This window comes from Rousettus aegyptiacus, unplaced genomic scaffold, assembly GCF_014176215.1.
Source record: "Rousettus aegyptiacus isolate mRouAeg1 unplaced genomic scaffold, mRouAeg1.p scaffold_m13_p_12, whole genome shotgun sequence".
In the NCBI taxonomy this organism is placed as follows: domain Eukaryota; kingdom Metazoa; phylum Chordata; class Mammalia; order Chiroptera; family Pteropodidae; genus Rousettus; species Rousettus aegyptiacus.
The window spans coordinates 18536627-18547454 of NW_023416287.1; the positions used below are offsets into that span (position 1 = coordinate 18536627).

Below are 10828 nucleotides of genomic sequence, written 5' to 3' on the forward strand. Positions count from 1 at the left end.
TTTCTTTTTCATATTATGTTTTTTCTCAGGGTTTATTTAATGAACACATAATTAAAAATAAATTAATTAGATTGATAATAAGATCAAGACAGTGGAAGTAAACTTGCCAACTCTCTTCCCAGACTTCCATGGAGCAGGTGCCCCCCAGAAGGGAGTGGCCTTGTTTGCTATGTCTCCTTGACTCCTTCTACTTGCTCTCCCTTGGCTTCCTTTGTGGCAACCCAGGGTTGCCTGGGACACACTGAGAGACACAGGCCAGCACAAGGCCCAGGCCATTATACTGTGATGTCCTTGTTGGGGTGTTGGCTGGGAAACACAAGTCTGTGGGCAAGGTTGATATTAGTTTAGTGGAGCAGCTTGGGTTTCACTTCAAAGGTTGGGGCTTTGGACAAGGAGACTCTGCCTTTCTGTGAGTTAATGAGAAAGTACTCCATCCCTGTGAAGTAGTCTTCATTAGGCTTTAAAAAGGAAAACAGACAGGTGTTAATAGGTACTCTTCCTGATCACTGTTGATATTTGTCAACAATGAGATGTTCCAGACTAGAAATTTTTGAGGTTTGCCACCTAAGGACCCTTCCAACTCTCCTTATTCCACCAAAAGAGGCCTGTGTGACAGGACTTGCTTTACAAGGAGAAAGAAGAATCAGTACTATCAGAGTGATAAAAAAACTTAAACTGCTCTGATGTCAGACAGATCAGGTAGCTAATCCCTACTTCATCATTTCCTGGCTATATCACCTTAAGCAAGTCACTTAACTGTTTTGACCTCCATCTCCTTCTCTATAACATGGAAGTTGAAACACTTCCTATTGCATAGAGTGAAAGTAAAGAATAAGATGGTGCGTGTAAAACTCAGCATGATGTGTGGGGGCTTGTGCTAAGTGCTCAGTAAATGGTGTTGCTGATTGCTATTCTTAATAATATCTTTCTTTTTAAAAGATTCCTTAATATTAACAGTGTGCCTTCTGGGGCCCTCTGGGGAGCACTGGGAGGAGGTTAAAATGAGAGACTCTCTTTCTCAAGCTCAGTCCTGGAAGAACAATGGCAGAGTGGTGATCCTGAGGCCTGATGGTTCTGTTATTTACATCTGGGCATCCTCTAGGGTAAAGCCCTTTCCATGAAGAGAGTCATAGAGGAGCCAAGGACTCAAAGATGAAGCAGCCTGGGGTAGAGTTTTGTCACTTCAACCAGCTTCAAAATGTGCTTGTTCTCTATCACCTTTTTAGCCTTGGGCAAATCATACAGCCTCAAGAGCTTCAGTTCATCACAGAGATAACATCTGCCTCCTGGATTAGTGGAGAAATAAATGAGACATAAAATGCTTAACACGTTTCCTTAGCAGAACATCTCAACAAATAGTTGCTCTGCTTGTTGTGATTTTTATGGTACGGTCAAAGATTGAGATCAAGAAGGAAGCTTAGGGATGCAGTTCAAGAATGTGGGGTCAGGAATGAGACTGTCTGGGTTCAAATCCTATTACTATTATTCTTTAGTTTTGTGACCTTGGGAAAATGACCTCTCAATTCTTCAATTTCCTTATCTGTAAAATGGGGTTAGTAATAGTGCCCACTTCATGGAGTGATTGGAAGGACTAAATGTAAAGTGCTTACAGTCCTGGCCGGAAACCAGTACATGCTAAATAAATTATCATCATCATCACTGATGTGGACGGACTACTCAGAGAGCCTGCCCTGTTAAAAGAGCACACTTGACAAAGAATGTAGTACACAGGGCCAGGCCCCCAGCATCATCTCCTTCTTTATAGCAATATCACTTATTGCTCAGGCCCTGATGCAGCTTCCTCTTCTGAGGAGCCTGTGGGACCTTAGCCCTTTTGACCACATTCCAGTCTGTCCCACTCCCTGTCCTGGTGTAGGTCACTGTTTATAACCCAATCTCTACTTACTCCACTCGAAATCCACATTCTGAACCAGCCCCCAGAGTTCTACCGCATCTACATTCTTGCTCTATCCTGTAGCTCTGCTACCCACCCAGGCCCAGATCATTCAAGGTGTAGTCCCTGGAGGCGGAGCATTACCCCAGGTTTTGCCGAGGCTTGTTTTAACCCCCACCCTGACACAAATAGTGAGTTGGAAAACATACTCAAAGGTAGATTAGGCAGATAATGAAATTCCTTGATACTATAGCCAGTGTACATAGACATTTGACTGATTTACTTTAATATTCCCAGGATAAGACAAAGGACTAAGGCTTGTACAGAAAATTTAATGTCTGAGTACTGAGCTGTACTAGAAGGCAAAGGGTAGATTATATCCTTTTTTTTTTTTGCAAAAATAGTCCTCTTGGCACAGTTCCTCCTGCTTAGACGAGCAGGATGCCCTAGTTCTTGTCCAGATGAGGCTGCCATTTCAGGTATTATTTCAGATACCTTCTCTAAGCCCGTAGTAAGATGTTTTTGAATGATTGTGCAAGCTAAGCCCTCCATGATCTGACCCCTACCTACCTCCTTACTGAGACTTTTTAGATTATAACTTTTTATTGATGTATAGCATAAAAGTGCACAGATCCTTAGTGTACAGTTAAATGTATGTTCGCAAAATGATGAGTAATCAGCACTCAGATTAAGAGACCAGATTTTATCAACATCCACAAGAGCCCCTTTGCACCCTCTTCCAGTTACTCTTCCCAGCTCTCACCCTGTTTTTGCCATGTCGAGCTAATTACAGTCCCCACCCCTCCACCCCCAGCACATCATTCTCTTTCTCTTGCCCTTCTGCCTGTGCATATGCTATTCCCTTGGACTGCTGAGCCTCACCTACTTATTATTCAAAATTCAGGTGTCAGCTTCCCCTGATGGGCTATGTATACTTCCTTCATGCTTTCCTTCTGTATTTGTCATTGTTTACTGAGAGCTCCCTGAGGACAGAGCCTTTCTGAGTCAGAGTCACTAGTCTCCCTGGCACCCAGCACAAGTTTGGCATAGAGGAGACACCCCAGAAATGTTTGCATAGTTTGTCTAAAATATTTGAAGTCAGCTTCTGCCCTTCTTTATCTTCCCTGAACATGCCCAAGCACATATCACTCTACTTCTGCCTGCTCGGCCCATTTTTCTTGCCCCTTCTAGCTTTTCTCAAAACATAGCAGCTCTGTCTGAGTCTCTCGTGTGCCTCCATACTCCCCCTCACTTTTGCTCAGATCGTGCATGTGCCCCATCCACACCTGCCCAACATCCCACACACCATGCTCCAGACTGTTGCAATACCACATTTCCGCCTCTGGACTACAAACAATTTCTAGCCACCCAATAGTTTATACCACAGACAGCATTCTCTGTGCCCAGCCCCTTGCCACAAGAAGTTCTCAACTGCCATTCTGCAGGCTCTGTTTTATTCAAAAGTCAGATATATTTTGTGTTTTGCCCATGTTTCATTACCCTGGTATTTTACAGTTTACAAGTTTTTCTTAAGAGCATTGGTTTCAACTAGACTTATTGTAGTGATCATTTAGTAACATATACAAATATCAAGTCATTATGTTGTACATCTGAAACTAGTAGATTATTTGTTAATTACATCATTAAAAAAACATTGATTTCCTTTAATATGCTTATGTTTTTAAGAGAGTTTTCATATGTATCATTAAATGATTTTCATTCATTTATTGCATGTGCCAGCCACTGTGTTAGGTGCTAGAAATTCAAAGTTAACAGAGGTTTATTGCCCTTGAGAAACTCACAGACAAATGGGGAAAGAGATAAACATTAGCAAATTATTATGATAGTGTCAGTATTGAATAAGAGTATCGAATGAATTAAGAGAATGGGCACTGGAATCAGCTGAGCGATTCCATTACTTAAAGTAATATACTACTTAACCTTTCTGCTTCTGTGCCTTGGTTTCCTCACCTGTATTCTGGGAGAGAGAGGGAGAGGTGAAAGTCACGTGTTTGTTTTCACCGCATTTGTAAGAATGGATGGAGTTGGAACATTGACCTCCCTCCTCTGGTGACACATGGGCCTCTTCTCTCTCCCAATCTCTGTAGAAAGCCATGTTAATTTTTTTTTTTAGTTTTTTCCCTTATTAGCCTGTTTCCCACAAACTGTCATTCATATTGTTGGCTAACTTAAGGAACCCTAAGCCCACCCTAATTGTTGGGCTCCAGAATACCACCACAGCCATCTCCCTATCTCAGAGTTGACCTAGTTCTAGTTCTAAGCATCTGTGGCTGAACAGGTGTATGAGGGCCTCTGCTGGTGGCACAGCTTTGCTGGACGTGATTCTGTCCTTGATCCATCATATTTACAAGTATCGTGTGTACAGGATATCTTGCCTGGAACTAATCAACATGGCGAAGACAGCCCACTTCATGGAATCCTGTCCTTTGTCTTTTACTTACAGCTTCTTCTTTTCTCTGCCTTCTACTTTCTTTCAACTAGAAATTGTTCCTAATTGGTGAATTTTCTTGGTTTGAGGGATGGAGCACTCAAAGTTCTTTTCTCTCCACCCCTTCTCCTATGAAATAGCCACTCACTTATAACCCTCACTCTTCCAAGATGGCTCTTAGATGTTTCAGGTACATAGACCACTCCAGTGAGCAAAAAATCCTGTGGATCATCTATCTCCTTCTGTTTGTCTCTGGAGCTGGGTTGGGAGAAGGTAAAACTCCTCGGACTGAGTGGGATGACTAGTTCCTCCTTTTAGGAAGTGCCGTTGAGAGGGCATCTGTTATTTTCAGTGAACAGTTGAACCCACATTAATAAGAGTGATGGGGAGCATTTGAGATCTTGCTTCCTGGCATATGTCATCAGCATGGCTCAATGAACTCTTCTAAGAATTCAAAAAAAAAAATTGTCATTTATGAAACATTATCATTATAAGACATGAGCCTTGGGCTATCAATTGTACTCTACTGATATCTTGGCTACTTTGAAACTTCTGTAGTAAACTAGGCTTCTCTAGTCTTGGGTTTAAGGCACTCTATTGTCTTAAGCCATCTGAAAGGGAATAGCTATTTGTATTTTAAAAAAAGAAATGAGTTTTTTTCTTATGACAAAAACAAAGCATGTTCATTATAGAAAGTTTAGAAAATATGGAGAAGCAAAAATGAAAAATCATCCATGATACCACCATATTGAGATAACCGCAGTGAGCTTTGTGGCCTAGCCTTTTAGCCTTTATATAAAAATGTATTTATGCTTATTTTTAAAGGAATTATAGTACATATCTCTCTTATAACTTAATAGGGTTTATAAATATCTCTTCATGTCATTTCAATTCTTTATAATTCATTTTAATGATTCTATAGTGGTCCATCGAGTAAAGGGATGGGGACATTATTTTTAAAATTAATATGCTTTAATTTGAAAAAAATAATACACACATGACCTGAAAATAGTACATAAAGAAGGGTGTTATAACAATAGTGAAGGGGTGATGCAACTTCCAAAGGGATAGGTTTCCCAGCAATAATTGTAGGCTTAATCAATTGGTAAATTAAATGGAACATGGATGTTAATAGACTTGATCCCTTTATTCATCTTTGGGCTGAAATTTTATAAAATCTTTTTGCGCCTGAAAAATTTTACAAGAAATAATGCCTGCGGTGTCTCAGATTGCTGAAGGTAAATAGTTTGACTTCCTTGTTTTCCTTTCACTGGAGTTCAAGCCAAGAAGCTCTTTGTGTGAGTTTGCATAGCACCTGTGTGCCTGGAGACATTTGGCAGGTTATTATTTCAAAAGTTATGGAAAGTTTCTTGTTTTAGGGACCTGCTGAGTCTAATCCTAATTGATGAGGCTAGGTTATTCCATATATTTATTTCTATTTACAGGTAGTGCCTTCCTCAGTGCTATTTTTCTTGCCTTAGCAACATACCAGTCTCTGTACCCACTCACCTTGTTTGTCCCAGGACTCCTTTATCTCCTTCAGGTAAGCACTTGCTGGTCAGAAGCCAGCACTCAAGTGACATTTAATACATGGCCTGATTTCTGCTTTGGGGAAGGAAGGGCATGGCTCAATAAAGGCAATGGGACTGGATCCTCATTTCATACTTACTTACTTCTGCTTTTAAAAACACAAACAAAGAAACTTGACTAACTTTAAACACAGTGGACCTAATGATTACTAAACTCTAATTCGGTATATCATTATAAATGTATAAGTGCATTTCATTTCATATATTGTAGTTGGGATCTACCAACCAATCTTGCATTCTCCTTTTCTCACCTAACATCTCTGAGCCCATTTCTTTAACTTTTCTGTATAACAGCACTAACCCAGTAAGGTTCTTGTGAGGATTAAGTGTGGTTAGTATACACGATGCAGTGCTTGGACCACATTGGGTAATTCATTGAATTAAATATTAATTGAAAAATACAAATCGTTGACACTTACTGAGAACTTACTACATGTCAGGTACTATGCTAAGCACTCTACAGGCATCAGCTCATTTCAACCTCATAAGAACTTTGTGAGGTAGGTCATATTATTAGCCATGTATTAGTCTAATATTAGCCATGTTAGGCACATGAATTGCAACCAGAATGTTGAGCAGTTTAGTCACTTACCTAAGGTCATATGGCCAGCAAGAGACAGTGCTGAGATGTGAGCTTAGGCAGTTTGATGCAAGAGACTGTTCTCCAACCATCTTTCCTTTCTATTCAAGTAAGAATACACACATCTCCTCAAGAGCAAGAAACTGCTTGTAGGTACCACATGGTCCAAATCCATTCTTAAAGAAACATTTCTTGAAAGCATAGAGAGGGCAGTGGCAGGATTCACACCAAGAAATGTTTAATTTCAGAGCCATTGTTCTTAAGTATAAACACTGTCGCTAAAACTGAATGTATACCTCCATTTATTGAAATAGGCTATATACTTGTAATTTTAAGTGATTTCATAATATATCTTTGTGTTGATGTCATGACAATACATGGTTAGCTTGGCCTTTCTCCTATTTCGGGAATTTAAGATATGCCTTAGTTGTCACTAATATGAATAGTATAGAAATTTGTTTTTCTGTAAGTTATTTCCTTAAGGTATGTTCCTGCAGCTGAATCATTGGACCCAAAGGTGTGAGAAGTTTTATAGTTCTGATTATGCAAGACCAGATTGTTCACCAGAAAGCAGGAGCCAATTTGCAGTGCCACCATCAGTGTCTAAAGTGAAGTGAACCACTGCCTCTCAGGATGTCATTGGCTTTTTAAGTTTGATTTATGATTGCTAGTTTAATAGATGTGTCCCTGTACTGTGAAGTTATTTTGCTTCGATTTTCTTTCTAGATTCTTTTTGAATCCAAGCATGTTTCCATAAGACAATGTGCTGTTTTGTATTTTCTTTTTTACTTCATATTTATAGTTTATTCTTTAGAAAGTCTGAGCACTAAGGGAAATGCATGCAACCAGAATTTTTGTGCAACTATTTAACAAATAAATACTGTTAAAAGTATATTTATTCATATACATGAACTGACTAAAAGTTTTAAATGTTAAGCCAGTTTTTAAATATTGCTTTATGTAAAATAGCTTTTGTTTAAAACTCAGGAAAATTTCCTTCTGATTGCAATAAACAGTACAATTGAGTCATTCAATCAAGCAGCTCAGCCAGTCACATTCTTCAGTTCTTTCCTCTACCAATATTTAATGTGCACCTTTAGTAAGCTAGACACTATGCTAGACTCTGCAGATGTGAGACAATTGAAGGCGGCTGAGCAGGGGGGTACTATAGGAAAATTGCCTTGGCAGCAGCCTGTAGAGTGGATTGAAATGAGGAATAGCTGAGGTTGGGAAAGATGAAACCATCATGTTGGATCAAGTCAGAGTGGTCGACTGGGAGTCCAAACCAGTGCCAGGGAAAATGGATAGGTGAAAGACTGGATTCAGAATTCCAGGAAGCAGAATTAGCTGTGCTTGGTAGCCATCTTTATGTAGGAAACAGGACTAGGAAGAGTTTGAGATGAACTTAAGGAGCCCATTTATGTAGACATTAAAATCCCAGCCCATACTTTATTTACATATTTTTATGTAAGTCTGTAAAGTGGCCTGAGAGGCATAGGACCTTATGAGTCAAGATAGGGCATTTAGAAAATCAGTCCCATTATATCCAGGAAACAAACCCACATATTTAAATATGAGAGAGTAAACAGAAGAGGAAATTCTCCTTTAGGGCTGATTCCTCAGAGATCAGTAAGTAGACCCTTTAGGGCCTGAATTTCACAGAGATTCATAGGCTCCAAGGAGAGAAGCTAGAAGTAATTTAATGGGTGGAAGCTACAAGCAACCCGGCATAAAGCAGTTCTGTGACAGCATAGGATGTCTCAAGGGAGGTGAGTTCCCTGTGAATCATAGTGTTTAGGCCACAGGCTGAATGGCCACTTGTTGAGGAGTCTTAGCTAAGTATGGGTAGCTGGATCTGATAATCTTAAATATCCTTTTAAGACCCAAAATTGATTTCATAACCACAAGGAAGTGATACATCTGCTCTCAGCACTGTCTTTTTCTCACAGTTTTTTTGAGTCCTCCATAGGCACACACTTCCCTTCAGGAAAGATTGTGTAATGTAGTATATAAGAGCACAGGCTTGACATCTTGTTAAGATGGAAAGAAAAGTAGTCTTCAAAGACTAATGGTACTATGTCAGAAGAACAGTGGAATCAGCCCAAAGGGGCTCCTACTGGCCAGATTTAGGATATTCTGAGCATCAAATAACTGTAAAACAATAAATAAAAATCCACATGTCTATAGTTATGCTCAGAAAAGGGGCGAGGAGAGGAAAAAAATAAATATATCATCACTAGATGTGGCTGTTTGGTGAATTTCTTACTCTGAAAATTAATAATTAAAAGGAAAGAACTAAGCAGTTCCCTGCCTCCTAAAATATAACCGGGGTTGGCTCCATAGTGTTGTGGTTAGCATGTCTGCTTTACACGCAGAAGGTCCTGGGTTCGCACCCCAGGTAGAGCCACCAGCCAGCACGTGGGAGGAGATGCTCCGCCTTCAGAGGTCTAGTTCTTAAAGGGGAGACAGCAACATCATTGGTCAGGGGTGGAAATTAAAGGGAGGGGAGGGATAAATAAAAAAAAAAAATAGAACCATAGTTCTTTCATAGTTGACAAAAGAGAACTCTTCTCTACAGAAGAATGCCAGTTATAAATGTAGAAGGAATGGCAGAATAGCAAATCAGTGAAATTACTGAATCTAGCAAAGATCATCAATGGATGCGAAAAATCATTAGGTGAAAGAGAGAACAGGGTATTTGCGTTTGCATCTACCAAAATGTCCTCACCCCCAAGCTCCCACCTCTAAATCGTCTGCCTACTAGCAAAGGGAAAAATATATCTTTACAAAGGAGTGTTCTGCCTGTCACCACCTTGACCAAGTAATCCAACTCAGTACCACTTATAGTGGAACAGCCTGATGTGATGTGCTTCTTGGTGTGATGATGTACAAAGTACATAGCATTAATTCCAAAGTATTCTGACCCAAACTCTTAATTTTAAGCCTTTATATCTGACTTCTGGTTTTTAGGAACTACAAGAGCAGAGGTACAAGTTAAATGACACGAGGAGGAAATAGTAACACAACCAGAATGTAGGGCAGTCTATATAATACAGTTGGTCTGATTCTCTTCAAAAAGTCAATGTCATGAAAAAGAAAAAGTGAGAGGACTGTTCCAGACCACAGAGAATAATAACAATGCAGAATGGTGAGTCTTGATTGGATTCTGGTTTGGAAAAAGCAGCTTTAAGGATGTTTGAGGGACATTTAGAATATTTTAAAGATAGACTAGGTATTAGACGATGATGGGGAATTGTTAATTTCTTGGATGTGATAATAGTTTCGTGGTATATTGGAAAGTGTACTTATTTTTAGGAGCTACATACAGAGGTGTTTTAAAGAGAGGTGTCATGATATGTATAAAATTTATACACAGAAAGATTTATACACACAGAGATAAAAAATATAGTAAGGTATTAATAGTTAATTTAGGTTACAAATATGCGGTTGATTATTATAGTATTCTTTCAATTTTACTGTGTGTTTGAAATTTTAAAAAGGAGAGAAACAGAAGACAGGCTCTGAAGTTGTCTCGGCTTGGATATTTATTAGCCTTGTGACCCTAGGCAAGTGACTACTTAACTTTTCTGTGCCTCAGTTTCATCATCTGTAAAATGGGAATAATGTAATAGTAGCTACTGCAAAGGATTAATACATATCAAGTATTTAGAACAGAGTATGATAAGAATTCAGTAGATATTAGTTATGGTTATTAGTTTTCAAATGTTCATAGAAAGGACATGGTCACCAGTTTGAAGGTATGTGGGGTGATGAGGGGAAAAGAAAATATTTCATTTTTAGAGTCAAAGGAACTGTAAATGTTAGTTTGTACTTCCTCCTTTGACACTACAAACCTGCCCCTTTCTCCTGGTGGAATTTCTAGAGAGTACAAAGGCTGGCAGTAGGCAAGCTAATGTTGACCAGCGCCAGAGGCAAAGCTGTTTTTCTCTTCCCTCTATAAGACACAGGAAGGCTTCAGGATCAAAGGCAAGGGATGCTGCAACTGACTGTCTGGTGAGTCACTTATGAGAATGGTAGTTTGAGCCCATCTGGTCCCCTCCCCCAGCTTTACTCTTCTTCTGACCTTGGCTTAGGGCCTAGTTTCCAAATGAAATAGAAGCTTAAAATGTTATGATCTGATAGCATGCAGAATAAAATAGAGAGTCCCGAAGTGCACAAGACAGGAGACTACGGTGAAGGATACCCCAAGTGCACAGGACCTCGAACCTAAAGCCATGAGGCTGGCAGAGGGACACTCATGGTACAGTCAGGGAAGTTTCTAGTTCTCTCCTTCCTTTTTTGGGGGGGATTCCTAA

At 39.6% G+C, this 10828-nt stretch overlaps 1 protein-coding gene across 2 annotated transcripts in view; it reads left to right on the forward strand.

Annotated features, from left to right (window-relative positions):
- PIGU (phosphatidylinositol glycan anchor biosynthesis class U) overlaps nt 1-10828 on the forward strand; it is a 75032-nt gene that overhangs the window by 30254 nt on the left and 33950 nt on the right. For both annotated transcript variants that reach the window (XM_016126429.2, XM_036229507.1), the window contains one exon: nt 5789-5886. In XM_016126429.2, coding sequence (XP_015981915.1) covers nt 5789-5886 — 98 coding nt within the window. The remainder of the gene's footprint in view (nt 1-5788; nt 5887-10828) is intronic.